General features: G+C 40.3%; 1 protein-coding gene across 2 annotated transcripts in view; it reads left to right on the forward strand.

Annotated features, from left to right (window-relative positions):
- ALG8 (ALG8 alpha-1,3-glucosyltransferase) overlaps nucleotides 1-20,010 on the forward strand; it is a 41,873-nt gene that overhangs the window by 15,464 nt on the left and 6,399 nt on the right. The window contains exons 5-10 of one of the 2 annotated variants that reach the window (XM_027848251.1): nucleotides 1,553-1,620; nucleotides 3,099-3,225; nucleotides 4,606-4,709; nucleotides 8,435-8,555; nucleotides 11,692-11,831; nucleotides 19,073-19,212. In XM_027848251.1, the coding sequence (XP_027704052.1) occupies nucleotides 1,553-1,620; nucleotides 3,099-3,225; nucleotides 4,606-4,709; nucleotides 8,435-8,555; nucleotides 11,692-11,831; nucleotides 19,073-19,212 (700 nt within the window). The remainder of the gene's footprint in view (nucleotides 1-1,552; nucleotides 1,621-3,098; nucleotides 3,226-4,605; nucleotides 4,710-8,434; nucleotides 8,556-11,691; nucleotides 11,832-19,072; nucleotides 19,213-20,010) is intronic. The other variant, XM_027848252.1, reaches the window with a different exon arrangement.

Genomic DNA, 20,010 nt, shown 5'->3' on the forward strand with positions numbered 1-20,010 from the left:
AAATCACTTCACCCTATTTGCCTCTGTTTCCTCATCTATAAAATGAACTGGAGAAGAAAATGGCAAAACCACTGTAGTATCTTTGCCAAGAAAACCCAAACGGGATCACAAAGAGTCAGACACTGCAGAAAAACGACTGGGCCCTTCCTTAGCAGAAGAGGGTCTTCATAAATTGCTGTGACTAACCCTTCTTTGGTTAGGAGCTTATCCGTGTTTACATAGATTACTCCTCAGACACCAGATTAAAGCCATTCTGTTGCTGGTTCCATTTTCAAGGTTTTCCACACTGAGGAGGACCTGCTAGAGCTTGTGCTCTACTTGGCTTAGCCTTCCGGGGCAACTTCCACACCATGATCATTCATTGGAGGAGGACTTAATGGAGGCATAATTGTTAATACCATTGGCAGAAAGTGGGAAATTTTGTTCAGTGTGTCCCTTGTGACTCCTGTGTATTTCCCAGGAGAGCAATTGCTTTGACTTCCTGGTCCCCATGCATTATCATTATTAGATCAGCCCAGATGAAACGGAAGAGCTAAGTGATTTACCCTAGGGAGTGATCGGTCTAAGAAAAGGTTAATTGCCATTTACCAGCTGTATTACCTGGGGCAGAGGGTATCTTAAACTCACGTCTTCCCACTTCAAGTCCAGTTCTTCCACTACACTGTAAGGCTTTGATGGTGGACCAGCCTGTGATCTCAAAACTGAATGAAGTAGAATGATTATTCAAATCAAATCAGTCAAAATATGGAAGGTAGAAGGAAACAGTAAGTTTGAGGACAGTAGGGGAGGCAGAGATGATGATATAAATTTATTAAATAGAGATGATGATATAAATTTATTAAATTATGTATCTAAAGAGGCCATATATAAAGAGTCAAAATGAGACTGTGCCCAAACTTGTATATTAAAGGTTTATTATTAATCAAAAAACACTTTTTGATTTTGACAAGTCAAAATCTATTGATGCTGAATTTAAGAAAGTCAGAATTGAGACTCTTTGTTTTTTCTTCTCTGAACTGAAATCTAAGGAATTTATCAGATAATTGACCAGAATTCAAAATATTTTGCAAGGAAATTCAGAAAGTGGAGTTAATCTTTACTCACATTTATATAGTATTTACAGTTGACAGAGCATCATCCTTATTACAAATCTGTGATATAGGTTATTTATTATCCTCATGTTAAAAAAAAAAAGGAAGTGGGGTTCAGAGAGATCATAGGAATTAGAGATGTGAGGACCTTAGAAATCATCGTCTAGTCTAGGCTGTGACCTTCCCAAGGTCTCACTGTTTTGGGGAGTTTTCTGAACTTTGGTCCAAATCCAGTACTTTTTCTCTGCCATCCCTGTCATAAGATACAAACTAGTCATCCAGGACTTCAAGTCAGGTGTTCTTGGCCTTAGTCCAATACTAAGTAATAGTTTTGTGTTTAAGATGATCTTTAAAAGCCTATGTTATTGCTGTTCATATTCCTCTCCATTATTTTGGGCATTATGGCACAGTTCATTTTGAATTCAGGATCTCTCATACTCTTTCCTTAATCCAAAATCCAGATATTCACTTTCAGTACAATGGTTTCTTATTTGGATTAATGCTGCTTTCAGTTGCCCGATTATTTCAGGTAACTATAAAATGGATATGGAAATGTATTTTTCTTTTCTTTTTCAAATACAGCTAAGTCTTTTTTAACTCTTAGAGGTTCCAGTGAGGAGGAAGCTCAATAAATTTAGTCAGTGGATTCAAGAAAACTTGCAAAGCTCTTAATGGCTATCCTTCCCAGTGTTCAGATCGGCACCAACTCCTCATTTTTGCGAAGAGGGACTTGAACTACAAAGGGTTTTCATGCCAGGGCAGGTCCTGAGCGTTGATACTGTAGTATTCAGATTTAGGATCCTGTGCTGCTTTTGCATTCGACATCTTCAGGGGATGTTGAACAATGGAAGAAACCAAGACCCTGGTGGTTTGCTATCCCAGTCCCCTACAAAGTATTCTTATAAGCTGTCTTTTTTAAAGTTATTTTAAATAAATATGACGGTTTGGCTCTAAAACTCGGTTATAAGTCTAAATCATAAAATTAGTGAAGAGACAATTGGAAACTTCCCAGTTTCTTCTCTATTGTACTTCTCCATCTTATTTTGGTCAGATTGACAGGAGAGTGAGAATAAATGAGAAGTCTCATTGTCACATGTTACAATTCTGTTGAGTTCCAAGACTATTAACTTCCTCTCTTTTAGAAACCATCAGCTTTGTTAAAAAGAATGGAAAAAAAGAGTACCTTCAGTTCACTCCCAACATAGTGAGGTACCAGTCTAGTCCTTGGGCTTCAGATGGTTATGGAGATTGTCTAGTAATGTTCTCTGCCTCTGAATCAGTGGCCTGTGCCAGACAAACATCAAGTGTCATCTTTGCCCTGAAAGAATTCAGAGAGGAGATGTGTCCTCAGAGAGGAGATGTGACCCCTACCCAGCTGTAATAGAAACACAGCCTGGGAAGGGCATGAGCAGGGTACAGAGTGCTGTGGGAGGAATGAGGAAAGGTGATTTCTGTCTGAGGAAATCTGGAAAGATTTCATAGAGGACAGGGCATTTCTGAAGGAGGAAGAGAATGGAAAATCCATTCAGGAGCACTCACAGCAGAGGGCAGGGTTGGCAAGCATGAGCATGGAGGGGCAGAGCTAGTGTCTGGTGTCAGGTCCCAACCAGGCGATATCTAGAATAAGAAGGATGAAAAGATAGAATGTAATGGGTCCTTAATAATACCATGTTGTGTGTGACCTCACCATGGGCCTCTCCACTCTCCTTGCAGCTGAGACCTCCTCTGTGGGCCAGGCCATTTGTATACCCCCAGCCATCAGGATGGTCTCACTTCTCTCATGTCCCCCAGACTTGATACCACAATGATATGCAGTACAGAGTAAGCTCTACTATGCATTTTACAAACATGGAAAGGGAGTGACAAGGATTGGATTCTCTGAGTTACTGGGAGGGTATTAATCATAATCTGCACCCACTAAATTCAGTGTACAACGCTAGCTAAAATCACACTGCACCAACCTCTACTGCACACTTTCAGGTGACTTCTCTCTTTTAAATCTCCCAGAAAAGGCATTTGGAAGGAGCATTTCTCTTTGCCATTCTCCTGCATTTTAAGCACATCTACCTTTATGTGGCCCCAGCTTATGGCATCTATTTGCTGAGATCTTACTGTTTCACTGCAGATAAACCAGGCAAGTTTCCGAGCCATCAGCATTGTTTTTTTGTGGGGTTTTTTGTTTTTTTGGTTTTTACTGACTTCTTCTGGCCTAGGAATTAGACTCTACCTGCAGGCAGGACTCTGCCCTTTTCATGCACTTTTTCTTCCTTCTGTTGCCTCCACATCATGGGAGCTGGAATGCAGTTATAGGGGAGAAAAATGGAATTTTGGAACCAGATGGCATATTAGAGATGATCTAGCCCATCTCCCTGATCCTATAGATGAGGAAACTAAGGTCCTAGGAGATGGAAGTGATTTGCCTAGGTTCACATGAATGGTAATTGTTCTGTAGGATTCATAAGTCTTGAGCTTGAACTGTTACTGTAAGTAGGCATATCAGACCCCTGAGTCTCAGTTTCTTCATCTGTAAAATGGAGAGAACAATACTGTACTTGCACATCCCCAGAGCTTAGAACAGTGCCTAGCAGGTAGCGAGCACTTAATAAATTTCAAACTGAATGTCATAGGCTTCTTAAATTTCAAATGTGCAAAACAGAACTCTTTACTTTTCCCCCAAACTTTCCCTCTTCCAAACTTCCCGATTACTCTCAAGGGCAGCACCATCCTCCCAGTCACATAAGCTCAAAACTCAGTTGTCATCCTTGACTCTTCACTATCTCTCACACCTACCTATCCATTTTGTTGCCAAGCCCTGTCAATTCCAGCTTTAGAACATCTCGTGTAGCTGCCCACTTCTGTCCTCCACCACTGCCAACCACCCTGGTGTGGGCCCTCATTACCTCACAGCTGTATTACCACAATAGACTTTGGTTGGTCTTTTGGTTTTGCCTCGAGTCTCTCCCTACTCCAGTCTGCCCTCCTTTCAGCTGTCAAATGGATTTTCCAAAAGCTCATGTCTGACTGCGGCACCCTTCTATTAAATAAACTCCAGTGGCTCCCTAAAGTCTTCAGGCTCAAATATAAAATCCTCTATTTAGCATTTAAAGCCCCACACAGGTTGGCCTTGATGATCTCCAGTTTATCCTGTATATATTTGTTTGTTCATAGTTGTTTGCGTGTTGTCTCCCCCATTAAACTGTCAACTTTTGAGGGCAGGGACTATTTTTGCCTTCCTTTGTATTCTCCACACTAGTAGGTACTTAAGTGCTTACTAACTGACTAAGAAACATCATTACCCAAATGAGATATCATGAAAAGCTTCATGAAGATGTTTATTAAGTGTTTGATATGACAAACATGAATAAGACATGGCCCTCACCTGCAAGAAGCTTCTAGGCTAGTAGGGCAAATGAGATGAGCACACAGATAATTTTAATACAAGTTTCAGCATTTTAGTATATGCTGTGATATGACATCTCTTCCTCTTTGTTAATGATAATGTTCCTTTTTGTAGATGGATCTGTCACATGGAGCAGTTTCAGCTTTCTCCGACTAATTGCCCTTGGTTTCATCGTTTGCTTTGTTTCTGCCCTTTCTTTGGGTCCTTTTATAGCCATGGTAAGTATCTTCCTTATCTTGTTTTTAAACTATACCTATATACATATAAAGCTATAAATAAAGATTTGTATATTACATATATTAGGGTAAAGTCTGCCAAAATACATCATTCTGTGAAACTTGTTTACTTAGGATCCTAGCATAGATAGCTTAGAGATCAGCTATGTGACTCAGTGCATAGAGTGCTGGACCTGGCGTCAGGAAGACCTGAGTTTAAATTTGACCTTTGACACATCATAGTTGTGTGGCCCTGAGTAAGTTGCTTCCCTTTGTTTGCCTTAGTTTCCTCAAAAGTAAAATGAGGATCCTAACAGCACCTACCTTTCAGGGTTATTGTGAGGATCAAATGAGACAATATTTATAAAGCACTTAGCAGAGTACCTGGCATGTGGTAGGCATTATATAAATGCTTATTACATTGGGAAGTATTAAACAAATTACATAAAAATGCAATGCATCCTAGATAGTGCTAATTTGTGGTTTTCTAACTATGGTTCTCACTATGTGACCCTGTTTCCATTTGAATTTGACACCACTGACCTAATCCAGTCTCTTAATTGTATAGATGAGGAGTCTCAGGCTCAGAGAAATCAAGGGCCCACAGGGGAGGTAGCAGAACTAGAATTAAAACCTAACTCTCTGACTCCGAATCCATTGATCTGACAGAACATCGGCGTATGTCCAAAAACAGACTCAAATGGGGCTCCTGCTCTGACCTCTCAACTCTCAAACTTGATGGCGAGGATCCAGAGTTGATGCCATTTCTGCCCATTGCGATAGTGACAGTAATGCCTCACATTTTCCTTACAACCACACTGGGCGAGTGCAAGGAAATATTTTGATTCCTATTTTATAAACAAGGAAAACGGAAGCTATAGAGGTGCAGTAACTTGCCAGAACTAAAATTTTGAACCTGGTCTCCTAACTCTTGAGTTCATGTTCATTCCTTCTGTAGCAACATGTTGAAAATAGATCTTTGGGTTGGTCACTTTCATAATTATATATTATATGTATACATAATTTTAAAAATAATAAAAATTTAATATAAATTTATAGTTCAGTAGTGAAATAAATACAACTAATTTAACTTTTTTTTAAAAGACCTTCCTTATACAGATTTCTATAAGCTATCACTTATTCCCTTCTGTGTCAACTTTCCTTGTCTTTGCCCATTTCTCCCCAAATTTGTACCTGTGTTGTTCTGTTTTATAGGTGCAATTCATGTTTCTGTTAATCTTGAGCTTCTGCTTTCCTAACATCATTTGTGAGTCTGCATGTCTGCCCTCTAATACACCATTGCTCCTAAGTTGGATAGTATTGTTAGGAGGAGTGAACAATGCTCGCATTTCTTTAGGATTTCTTGTTTTTCTTCCCAACAACCCTATGAGGTTGGGAGTTGAAATCTTGTTATTCATGTTTTAGAGTTCAGAAAACAGAGCCCCAGAGTGATAGTTGACTTACATAAAGTCACACAACTAGTAAATGAGGAAGCCAGGCCTTGAAGCTGGTTGTTCTGACTCCTGGACCAGGATTCTTTTTACTTCATGAGGCTGGCTCTTCTAAATCATGGCTATATTCCAAATAATGTGGAGGTCTGTGTCAAAAGATGTGATTTTTTTTTTAATAACTCTTGCAATGTGTTGGTAGGTAGTTGACCATTAAAAGGTTTTGCTTCTGGAGCTAGAACACGGAACCTTCTGTTTCCAGTATAGTGATCTATATCAGACTTTTTCTGAGTAATTCCTGAGGCAGAGAGGAAGTGAATGACCCTTGATCATGCTTAACCTATCTAGTAGTTCCCCTCTCTTTTACCACCCACAAACATGTGAAAAGCCATGGCTTGTTCCCAGTATTAATTTGGTAGTCATCGTTTGTTCAGGTATTCTAGAGAACCTTCTTGATGTTAATGTTGTGTTGTCCATTTTCTATTTGGGAAAATTTTGGGGTATGCTTTACGCTGTGGTAGATAGATGACACAAAATAAATGATCTTTAACAATAATAGGGAAGAACAAGGGAGGAATTTCAATTACCATACTCCATTTGCCTTCAAAAACTGACTCAAAACCTGCCTCCAGGAAGCCTTCCTATAGAGATGGGTTTAGCAGAAAAAGCACTGAACTACTATTTAGGACGTCTGGGATCTAGTCCTGGCTCTGACAATAGTTTTATAACCATGGTACATTATTTAACCTCTCAGTGTCTCTTACCTCATCAAATAGAGATGTGTTCCCCTGAGATTGTTACAAGTTATCCTGAAAGTCTCTGATGCCTCATTGTGGCATTGATCACAGGATCATAGATTTAGAGCTGGAAGAGATCTTACAGGCCATTGAGTCTAACCCCTTCATTTTAAAGATGTGGAAACTGAAGCACAGAGAGATAAGGTGACTTACCCAGGGCCACACAGCTATGAACGTCTGAGTAAGGATTTGAACTCAGATCTTCCTAAGTCCAGTGCCCTAACCACTGTGCCATTTAGGAAAGGTCCTACCAATCTGGAAAAGGCTTTGAGGACTAAGCCGGGAACAGGCTTGTGTGTGTCCTCTGAGGGCCAGTCACTCAAAAGGGCAGAGAGGCTCACCACCAGGGTTGAAGGTTTTTTGACCAAAGCATCTTATGAAGACAGCAATGAGACCAAAGAGGGGCTTTGATCTGCATTCATGGAGGAAGTACCACACCAATGAAATGTCCATGTTTCTTCACTTATTCCAGTATATGTGGGTCCAGTGCAGTAATGGATACAAGAACTCATAGAAGGGCTGTTGCATGGAAGAGGGGTTAGATTTGTCTCCAAAGGGCAGACTAGGAGCCGTGGGTAGAAGTTGCAAAGAGGCACATTCAGACTTCATGACGAGAACATGTTCCTAACAGAGAGAGCCACCTCATAGGGGACCAGATACCTGAAAAGCATTGAAGCTTCCCTTCCTCACAGGGCCTCGAGCAGAGCCGGGAAGACCACCTGGCAGGCAGGCTGTGCTAAGGATTCCAGCCTTGAGGATGGCTGGGGGACCGTCCAACCAGGCATTATCCTTGATGGTAGCCTTTGTTGTCGTTATTCATAACTTGAGCTTTTGTGTGCTCATTCCATCCTGGTAGACTGCAACATTGTGCACATTGCTCACTGACTATTCCTCCGCTGAGAGGCCAAGCATCTTGGGAGCACCGATGGTGATGGCATCTAGCCTCTTTTGCCCTTGTGGTCCCCTCCCTTGAGAGACGGTAGACATTGAGTCTTTCTCATCTTGACGACCCTGAAGTCCAGGGGAGAGAAATGAGCCTTTACCTTTTCATAGCACTCCTCCTTAGAGAGTTCCATGTGTTAACTCATTGAAGTGTCCATCTGACTCCATCTCTGTAGCACTAGAAAGAACTCCCTCTCAGTGGCCCAGTGAATGTCATTCCTGGTATACAGAGGAGACTAAAGCAGCAGCTCCCATAGTCACATGGTGCAGAAGTCATGACGTGAGCCTGGGTCTCCTAACCCCATGTCCAGCTCTCTTCCCTATACATCCTGCTTCTGTTCAACCCAAGGAATAGGCAAGGCAAGTACTGTTGTCACCATTCAAAGAGGAAACTGAGGCAAAAAGAGTTTGGATATGCCCAAAGTAAAGCCAAGACTAGAAACCAGATTTCCCAACTTCATGTCTTTTCACTTCATCAGTCTGTCAGCAGTCCCTACATTTTTTCCTCTATTTTTAATCAATTTCTTATTCCTTTTCATAGAACCAACTGCCTCAAGTAATTTCAAGGCTTTTCCCTTTCAAGAGGGGCCTCTGCCATGCCTACTGGGCTCCAAACTTCTGGGCTTTGTATAATGCTTTGGACAAGATGCTCTGCATTATCGGTATAGTTCACTTAAAAGTCTTGCTGCTTAGCACTCATGCCTGTCCTATGGGAGGAATGTTGTGGTCTGGGGGAGGGTGCCAAGCATTTGTTTCCTGGCACAGTGTAGGAGCATGAACCGAATTACAAGCGTCCAGACAAAGCAAGAGGATTATCGGGGGAAATGGCTCCTAGAACTGAGAAGGGGGTGCAGTAAGCAACACACTGAGAAAAATCCCTGCTCTAGTTCTTCGTAGAAATGATGTTATTGATCTCCTTGGGGGATAATGCAATTTGTAAGGTTCTTTGAAAAGCCAGTTTTTGGTTGAAGAAACAAATATTCAGACTCAGTGAACTCTGCTTCGAAGCCTTAATAAATGAAGAATCAAAAGAGAGAATGAATGGAATTCAAATAATTTAAGTTGTGGTTCTATGTAATTTTCCTAAACATGTAGAGTATTTAAGCTGTCCTAAAGCATGAGACGAGAAGAAATGGGAAAGTTGAATGATGTGTTTAAATTTGAATTTGTGAGGTAAAGGTAATTTATACTTGATAGGGATGTCATTGACTAGATATCTTCTAGTAGCTGTGTACCTGTGTACTCAGTCTTTATATAACTATTTCTAAATAAGTTCTCTAAATTTACTACCACCAGCCAACATAGTGAATAGGGACTGCTTGCTTGGGTCAAGAAGTATTGATCCTAAAAAAAAACTGAGAGACGAGAGAGGTAAGATAATACCGACTTTTCAAAATGATCTACCTTGATTCAGGAAGCTAGATTGTGTATTGCGTAGAGTACTGGGCCTGGAGTCAAGAAGACTTGAGTTCAAATCCAGCCTCAGACACTTGCTGCTATAGACACTTGACCTGTCTGCCTCAGTTTCCTCAACTGTAAATTGGGGATAATAATAGCACCTACCTCCCAGGATTGTTGTGAGTGTTAAATGAGATAATATTTGAGAAGCATATTTGAGAAGTGTGTGGCTAGTAGGAGGTACTTAATAAATTCTTGTTTCCTTCTTTCCTTCACTCACAGTGTGTACTCATTGATGGGGCTGCCCCCCTGCTTGTGATGAAGGAAAGGCAGCCCTGTCTTCGGTTAATTTCAATGGAATACCTCAGAACATCTCCATAGTGACAGTTGCTAATATTACGAAATCTAAGTTGGAAGGGACCCAAGAGGTCATCTAGTTCAACTCACGCCAGAACAAGAATCCCCTCTCCAACGTGCCACACCCAACAAGCAATCCTACAGCTTTTGCATATAGACCTCCTGTGAGGAAGGAGCCTACTACCTCCAAAGGCAGCTGGTTACACTTTTGGATAGTTCTGTTGGAAGGGAAAGAAGGAGGAAGGGAGAGAGGGAAGGAGGGGAGAGAAGAGGAAGGTGGGGAAAGAGGGAGGGAGGAAGAAGGAGGGAAGCAAGAAATGGAAGAAGGGGGGAGGGAAGGAAGGGAAAGAGAAAGGAAACAAAGAAAAGAAGGAAGCATTTATTAAGTCCTTACTGTATTCAAAGCACTGTGTTAAGCATTGAGGGAACAAATAGACAGTTCCTGCTCTTGAGGAGCTCACATTCTAGTGGTGAAACAGCACATATAGGAGTCAGAAGGAAAGATCCCATGGTCCTTGCAGTGCATTGGTAAAGCAGATGATAATGCATCTTTAATGTTATTTCTACTGATAAAGCCATATCCATTTCTGATGTTGAGCCATTGACATTGCTACTTCTTGGAAATCTTTGCAACTTTCTACCTGATGCTTCCTTCTGAGTTGACATTGGCCTGTTGATAATTACATTTGAATCTAGTCATTCAACAAGAGTCTAGTACACTTAACTGTACTATTAGTTACCCCATAGCAGTCTCCCTTGTCCAGGAAGAGAACATGAGAGATTTTATCAGATGCTTTACTGTACACTAGGTGTACTATGTATATAACATTCCCCTTTTCTGAGTCTAGTTACCTAGTCAAAAAAGGAAATGAGGTTAGTCTGGCATGACCTGATCATTGTTGGCTGGCTTACCAACCCCAGTGATCAAAGCAAGTCCTGGGTTTTACCCTAGATCCTGAGCTTTGATATATGTTCTTATTATTATTCAGTCAAGCATGATTTTGGATAACACTGTCTTCTGCCAAATTCAGTAACTCCTGCACAGCTACACATTAAAATGCTCCCCCTCATGTATTTAATCATGCATCTGTGCCAACTCCCACACTCCCCTGTAGTTTAGATTGGTCTGTTGTGATGCAGTGAATTTATACTCAGGATTCTAGGTTTCATACATTAAAATTCTGCAGTGATGATCTTAAATGTTAGGAGATTTATTCATGATTACTGTTATGACCCCTACACTTGTAGGGGATCCTAGTTTTTCAGACCTATTGTATACTGCATCTTCAAGAACTTAGTGAGATGTTGCTGTAAAGGAGGTCAGAGAGCCCCAGAGTATTCATGTGACAGTTCAGGGAAAGAACACAGTGTTGAGGAGACTGAGGCCAGGGGAAAGAGCACTAAAATTAGAGGCAAGTTCAAGTCCTAGCTTTGTGATCCTGGGGCAAGTCATTCATCTCTCTGGACTTTAGTTTCCTCATTTATAAAACATAGATACTGTGCTATGTACTTCACAGAGCTGTGGCACTGTATAAAATGTCAAGTACTATGGAAATCATGCTACTATTCTTCTTTGATTACTTGTCTAGCTTCTGATTCATTATTGATTTTCAGTTCCACAGGCAGGGGAGCAGAACAGTTCTACAAACTCTCCCAGATTCTCCTGCCTTTCCCCTTATGTTGTTAGTTTGTCTGGAATGAGGCAGAAAGAAGTTCTGAATTATCGTGGGCTTTGGTTTTAGATGGTGGGTGTTGGAGAAGGATTGGGCAAGTAGTGGCTAAGGTAGATTGCCATTCATTCAGCCAGCTCCCTGGAGTCTACCATGGATACCCAGGCAGCGAGGGCTTTCCATTGCTCTATTCCACATGTATTCAACGCAGTGATGATGCAATTAACTAGGCAATATAGCTTCAAATTCAGTTATCTATGAAATTTTGGCTGTAGAACATCATTAAGAAACAAAATTGTTTCTTCAGGAAATGGATTGTTTTCTTAGATGCTGTGATGCCTGTTTTCAGAGAAATGCTTTATATCCTTCGTAGGCTTGAAATATAATCTTCTTGATCCCAAGAAGATTGCCAAGGCTTCAATGACAAGTGGTTTGGTTCAACAATTCCAACACGTAGTCCTGCCCTCTGTGACTCCATTAGCAACCCTCATTTGCACTGTGATAGCCATGTTGGTAAGCATTGAATAGATAATACTAATTTCTTGGATTTTCTCTGTGCATTTTACTTATTTCATTAAACTTCAACTTTAAGATACTTGTTTCTGCTCTCTGAAACAAGATATTTGTATGGATCTGTCTTGCTATCTATCTGAGGCAGATACCCAATATACTCTTGTTTGTAGAGGAAAATATCTCTAAGGATAGCACAGCTTTGCTGTATTACATTTCACTCATGTAATACCTGCAGAAAAAATTCCCATGAATGTAGCATATGGTGCCTGGCAATTAGTAGCATTTCATAAATATTTATTAATTGATAGTAGAAAAGTTCTACTCCAACATCTTAGTGTGGAGGAGAGGTGACCCTGAGATCTTCAAGATCTATGCCTATGGAGTACAAGCTATTACATAATCTGCCAAGCTAGAAAGGCTGTGGGCATGGTCCTAGTAACAGACTGTGTCTGCTGCATGAGGACCAGCTTATCTGTGTACAGAGAGGTTCATCTCCAATAGACTAGCCACTAGGTGATGAATTCTTTGGCCATGACACCCTTGAAACAAAGAAAAAAATAAAATAGTCCTCAGTCCTATGGAGCATCCTTCCATTTCTACAATAACAATAGCAGCAGGGGGCAGAGGGTTCTTAGAAATACAGTTTTTAGACTGTCTTTAAACATTAACTTAATTACTAATAGTCAAGTTGTGTGATACTTGTCTAAGGACCAGTTTGTTGACATATTACATAGAGAACTGAATCATCAATGTTGTCATTCTCATTATAAATGAAACAGAAGATAAAAGGAGGTCTCCTTAGAGAGACAAATAAAATATTTGAAAGAATTGCTTTTGTTTTGTACCTAAACGCAGCACAGAACATAATTTCATTAGACACTCGGTCATTTAGACTCACAGTGCTCAAGATGAACATAACCAGCAGACCACCATGAAGGCAGTTATGCCTTCTGTGCCAAAATCTAACACAGGAAAAGAAGCAGTAGAGGAATTCACAAAGAATTCAGTAAAACCCTTCAAACCATCACAGATGGACATATGGGAAGAGAGTGAAAAATGTCAAAAAGTGTATTTCAAGATTAAGAAATCAGAGTCCAGAGTTTTATATATTATACAAAAGCTTAGCTTGAATATTTTTTTTTCCCCAGAAGAAAGTCAGACGGCACTGAAACTACCCACAGAAAATTACAGGAGTCATTTCTAAAGAAGCTCTTTATGTTCCGTGAGACCATTGACCTCAAAAAAGGAAGAATACACCACTTCCCAAGGTAGCCCGTTCCACCGTTAGACAGCTCTAGAAAGTTTTTTCATATAACAAGCCTAAGGACTCCTTGCAACTTCCACCCTTTGTTCCTGGATTGGCCCTTTGGCATCAGAGAGAATTGGTCTAATCCCAGTTCTACATGACGCCCCTTTAATTACTTGAAAGCAATTATCATATCCCCCCCTGAGTCTTCTCCAGATCCATCATCTCATGAAATGGACTCAAGGCCTTTCACCTTCCTGGTTACTCTCTTCTGGACCCTTTCTAATTTATCAATATTATTCTTAAACTAGCATGCCCAGAAAACAACACACTACTTCAGATGTTGTCTGACTAGGGTAAGGTGCAGAGGGACTAACACCTCCTTATTCCTGGAAGCTGTGCCTCTCAGTGAAGCTCAAAATCACAGCTTTTTTGGCTTTCATATTGACCCATTAACTCTGCAGCCCACTAAAAAACTCGCATCATTTTGAGACAAACTTGAATTTAATCATGCCTCTGCCATCCTGTACTTGTGAAGCTGATTTTTTTAATGTAAGAGTAAGATCTTACATTTAACACTGGTGACTTTTGTCTTATTAGATTTAGCCTAATTTCTAGCCTTTCATGATCTTTTTGAATTCTGTCATCCAGTTTGTTTACTATTCCTCCGAGATTTGTGTCATCAGCAAATTTGATGAACTTGTTATTTATGCCTTTATGCGTGCCACTGATTATGTTAAATAGCACAGGTCTAAGCACAGGTCCCTGGGCACTCCACTAGAGATTTTCTGCCAAATTAACATTGAACCATTAACGTCTGCTCTTTGAGGCCAAGCATTATCATGATTTCTAATGGAAATTTAACTAAATATAAAGCAGTAGCTATGGAAAGACCAAAAGAGGCCAGAAGCTTCCTTTGCCAGCAAACTCTTGATATCTTTGCCAGGCAGGGAGACGTGGCAGCCAAGTTCAGCCACTATTTAGAACATAAAGGCATTTTAAAACTTTATAAAGGAATTTTGTGGAAGTATTACCCCATAAAACAATGAAAAGCCACAGAGAGGAAAGAAGAGTTTTCAGAAAGCTTAGTATTAGGACCAAGACGAGATCATCCCAAGAGCTTTTCAAGATATATGGGAAAGAAAACAGTAGATGAAAAATGTAATAGATCTATTAGCGTTATCTGTAACAAACTTAATATCTTTATTGATGACAACTGAAACTCTGTATTTGAACTATAACCTCTCAATTACTAATGGAAGTGGAGATATGAGAAAGTAGAAATGCCCTTAAAAACAAACATAGAAGGGGCAGATAGGTGGCACAGTAGATAGAGCACTAACCCTGAAGTCAGGAGGACCCAAGTTCAATTCCGGCCTCAGACCAAACACTTGACCCTTACTAGTTGTGTGACCCAGGGCAAGTCACTTAACCCCAATTGCCTTTAAAAAAAAAAAAGAAGAAGAAGAAGATAGGAGGAGTAACGAGACAAGACTAGCTATATGCAAAGGCAGTCTGTGGTGAAGGTAGCAATATTTTGAAGTTATTAATGGATCAATTCTTAGTAATAATTAAGAAGATAGTACCCACTAACCCATATTTATCTCTATAAAATTTGAAAATGAAGTTATTGAAGTTAACCTTGATGAAAATATGAGGAAAGAATAGTATGACTTTTAAAAAATTTTCCTGAGCAGACCATACCTTTACAGTTACACAGTTCAATCAATCAGCAATCATTTATCAAGCTCCTACTATATGCCAGGCACCCTAACAAGCACCAGGCATACAAGTACAAAGAATGAAACAAGCCCTACCCTGAAGGAGCTCCCATTCTAATGAAGGAGACAACAAGGACATAAGTAGAGATATAAATATAAAGAGAATATGTACAAAGTAGTTAAATATAAGGTAGTTTGGGAGGGATGACACTAGCAGTTACGGTAATGAGGAAAAATTTCATGCAAAAGATGATACTTGTGCTGCATCTTAAAGGAAAAGAAGGACCCTCCGAGACAAAGGTGAGGAGGAACTGTGCACTAGCCATGGAGGTGGCAAGTGTGAAAGTATGGAGACAGGATATGGGGTGTCATGTCAAGAACAGAGAAAAGGCCAGTCTGATTGGTCAAGGATCAAGGGGAGGGGAGGAGAGTAACCCCTAGTGATGATGAAAGATAGATTGAGGTCAGTTTGTATAGGGCTTCAAGAACTAAACAAAGGAGTTTTTATTTGATCCTAGAGGTAATAGGAAGCCTGAAGTTGATTGTATAGAGGAATCATATGGTCAGATCTGAATCACTTTGGCAGCAGTGTATTGAGTGGACTCAAGTAGAGAGAGAATTAGAGGACCAGTTAGAAGGCTATTGCGATAACCTAGGCCAGAGGTGATAGGGGCCAGAACTAAGGTAGTATCTGTATGAATAATGTGAAAGTGGTATTTGAGAGATACTTTAGAGGTATAAATGGCAATATTTGACAACTCATTGGTCATATGAGATATGGGAGAGTAAATAGTCAAAGATAATACCTGGGTTATTAATCTGGGAGACTGGCAGGATGATGGTACTTTTGACAGAAATAGTTAACTTTAGAGGAGAGGAATATTTTGGGGAAAAGATAATTCAGTTTTGGACATGCTGAGTTTAAGATGTCTTCAGGATTTTCAGTTTGAGATGTCAAGTAAGCATTTGGTGATACAAGACCAAAAGCCAAGGGAGAGACTGGGGTTCAATATTTAGATCTGGGTGGTATCTGCAAACAGATGATAATTAAACTCATGGAGGCTGATGAAGTACAGGGAGAGCATAGACAGAGAAAAGAAGAGGTCTAGCCTTTGAGGACCTTAGTGAACACCCACGGTTTAAGGAGTGTGAAATGGATAATGAGCCAGCAAAGGGAACTGTTAAGGAGCAAACAGTTGAGTAAGAGAACCAGGAGAGAATAGTGTCACAAAAACTAGGAAAGAGTATACATGAGAAAGCAGGTGGTCAGCAGTGTCAAATGCAGCAGATAGGTAAAGAAGAATGAAAACAGAAAACAGATCAGATTTGTTACTTAAGAGATCTCTAGTAACTTGGAAGATACCACATCATCAGTTGAATGATTAGGTCAGAAACCAGATTGCAGAGTTGAGGAATGAGAGAGGAGAGCAAGTGGAGATAGCAAATGTAGACAGCTTTTTCATGGAGACTGCCTGGGAAAGGGAAATGGAGGAGATATATAGGGGTTGGCAGGATCTAATGAAGGAGGTTTTTTTTAAGGAGAGGAGAGATTTTGGCAATAGGAAATATTCAAGAGAGGCAGAAAGGGATGATTGAAGATACACTCTGGTGAAGAAGATGGAGAGGATAAGATCAAGGGTAACAGCAGAAGGGCCATTTCTTTGTCAAAAACTGGGGTGGGGAGGGGAGGAAGGAGTGAAGGAGATGTCAAAAGATTTTTGAGGATTAAATGAGATAATATATGAAAAGCACTTTGCAAATTTTAAAGTGTTACATAAATGCTATCATTATTATAAGATGAAGAGACTGAGAGAAGAGGGAACTTATATCAAATTTTTCTCAGTAAATAAGAGGAAAAGTGTTCAGCCTAAGAGAAAAGGGGGTGTGGGAGACTTGAGAGAAGGTTTACAAATAGCTTCTGTGGGTAGTGAGTTAGTGAATCACTTAGCTGAAAGGTACAACAAATACAAGATCCCACTGGTCTATTATTTATTGATTTTTCTAGTATTCTACAAGTATGTGACCAATTCCACAGTAAAATGCAACCTTAATAGTAATAACTGACATTTACATAGTATCGTTTGACTATCACAGTAACCTCATGAGGTAGTTTTTACAAGTATTAACTCCATTTTACAGATGAGAAAACAGATTTAGAGAAGCTGTGGTTTGTCCATAGTCATATAGTTAGTAAGTCAGAGGTAGAATTCAAACCCAGGTCTGCACTGACTTCAACTTCAGTGTTCTTTTTGCTATACCACGTTGTCTCTACAAATTGTTACCTATACATATGTTAAGATCATTTAAGATTCTTTGATAGATTAAATAACAAATAACTTTAATCAGTGATCCTCTGATTATCAGTATCAGACAGTACATAAAAAATGGAGATATGCATGTCCAGGCAAAGCTGTTTGACACGGTGATGGAGGATGTTCAGCATAGAATCCAAGTAGAAGATGAGTGGGGATGTCTTCCAGTTGATTTTGTTTGTGGACGATATTGTACTGATTGCATCAAGCCCCAGAATACAAACAGTATTAAGAACATCTTTATCTGACCTCTATAACCATTTTTAGGGAGTCAGTACTAACAATCCACACGAAAGAAATCAAAAGAAGGCAGAGGGCCCCTAATCTGAACTAGGAGGTACAGGTGAATGTGCATTCCCTTGAGCTGATCCATAAGAATATGTGTCTTAGCCACATGCTGCAAACAGAAAATGAACTGGGCCCCGATCGAGTTGGGGGAAAGGAGCAGGCTGGATCACACTTCGGAAATTGTAGAGCATTTTCAGTGGGCCCAAGCTGTTTCTTGAAACAAAAACCCATATTTTTAACTAACGTTTTTTAGGTGATGCAATGTGACTGTGAATTGGGGAATACCATAATCTAAAGATGGTGGAGTAAGCAATAAATTACTGTAACTCTCCCATACTCGCCTCCAAACAACCATAAAATAGAGCCCCAAAACAAATCCTGAAACAGCAGAACCAGCAAAAAAGATAGGGTGAAACAGTCTTTCAGTCCAGAAAACTTGGAGGATCAGCAAGAAAGGTCCATCTCACTCAGCAAAAGGGGAGCATAGTCCAGGATGGGAAGTGTCCCAGCAAGCCCCACTCAGCAAACTCATGGGAGAGCCTGAGCCCCAGTTTGGTGGAGCAGGCAAACACTAACACCAAGACCCCTCACGTGCCTTAGGATAGCCAGGGGAACTGCCAGACTCCAGCTCAGAGAACCACCATGTGCTTCAGCATAGCCCCGGTCAAACAAGTAGATGCCAACCCTAGGGGTGCCTAAGCAAACAGTCAGCCACCAACCAGCACCTCCCCCACCATGCTTCAGCCTAGTCACAGGTCAACAGGCAGCCTACAGAGGCCAGACATCCATGTGCTTCAGTGTAGCTACAGGGAAACACAGAAACACCCCACCGGGCCTCAGCTCATGCCAGATACCACCACTAGGACCCCAGATTGGCACCATGTAAACTTTCAGATCCCTTCAGACTCTGGCAGCACCAGCCGACCCCCACCCCACCCCCTCAGTGCAGTACCAAACATAAGGGACCCTGGTGGGCCTTGAGACAACAGCACCACAGTACCAGGTAAACAGCTTGGGCCTACAGCCACTAGCACAGGAAACCTGAGACAGTGCCCCTTCCACCCCAAGTGCAGAGCTCAAATTTAAAAGAAGAGAAAAAGGCCTCCCAAAAAAAGATGAGCAAAAAAACAACAAAAAAAGAATCTGCCCATAGAAAGTTATGGTGACAAGGAAGACCAAGAACAAACTCAGAAGAGGACAGCAGTGTCAAAACACCTATGGGCAAAACCCCAGAGAAAAACAGGAAGTGGTGTCATGCCCAGAAAGAACTCGTGGAAGAGCTCAGAAAGAAGCTTAAAAATCATATAAGAGAGGTAGAAGAAAAAATGGGAAAAGAAATGAGAATGATGCAAGAAAATTATGAGAAAAGCCAACAGCTTGGAAAACTGCTTAAAAAGCAGAATTGGCCAAATGGAAAAGGAGATACAAACATTATAATTGACTTTTGACAAGTATGTTGGTTTTATAAAATAAAACCTTTTTCCCTTGCATGGTGTTTTGTTTTGTTTTTTTTTTGGTAATAACGTGTTGGAATTGTGATCAGTTTTCCTAATGGATGACGATTGTCTCTGAATTATGCAGTATTTCATTGATTATGCAAACATTTAACCAGCTTGAAAAATGTATCTTAAAAGCCTATGATACTGAAGTCTCATTTTTGCCTGTTGTTTCTAGCCCTCTATTTTCTGTCTTTGGTTTAAACCCCAAGGGCCCAGAGGCTTTCTTCGGTGTCTAATTGTTTGTGCGCTAAGCTCCTTCATGTTTGGATGGCATGTTCATGAAAAAGCAATACTCCTAGCAATTCTTCCAATGAGGTAAGCAAACTTCACATCTCTTCCACCACCCATCCCTTTATTCATATTATTGTTGCCACAAGTCATAATGTAACTATTATCCTTGGTTTCATTTGCCTATTCCAAATATATATCTTAGAATATATAAAGACAAACTTCTCCCAATAGTTAATCCACAATTCATTCAACAAATATTTATTGAGTCTTTACTCTGTCCTAGACATTTCTGGGGGACACATGGAGATGAATAAAACATTATCCCTGCCCTCACGTAGCTAACAGCCTAATACAATGGATAAGATAAGAATACAACTATAAATCATAAGAGAAGTTTACACAGTGTTGCAAGGGGTTGAAAGACAAAAAGTCTTTGAGTTGGAGGAATAAGACCATTTCTGTCAAGTAGTTAGACAGCCACTGGTTGAAGACCTTCAGTGATAAATCATCCTACTACTTCCTGGGGACAACTCACTATACTTTTTGACTATGATTATTGCTTCTTTAAGCTAAACATTACTAGTTTCTTAGTTACCCTCCTTTAGGCAGATCCCAATTTTCGTATCATTCCTAAAATCTGATCACCAGAACTAAAAACCATATTCCAGATGTAACTTACCAAGGGCATTGTACAGTGGAATTACCAGCTCCCTTTTTCTGAACGTTATACCTGTCTTGATGCATTTTAAGATCACGTTGATGTTTTTGACTGTGAGGTCCCACTGTTGACCCATATGAAGCATTCAGAAGGGTAAAACCATCAGATCTTTTTCACATGAATTCTTGTCTTGCCATATTTACATCAATTAATATTGGGTGGGG

This window comes from Vombatus ursinus, unplaced genomic scaffold (assembly GCF_900497805.2).
Source record: "Vombatus ursinus unplaced genomic scaffold, bare-nosed wombat genome assembly UNPS02005659.1, whole genome shotgun sequence".
Lineage (NCBI taxonomy): Eukaryota > Metazoa > Chordata > Mammalia > Diprotodontia > Vombatidae > Vombatus > Vombatus ursinus.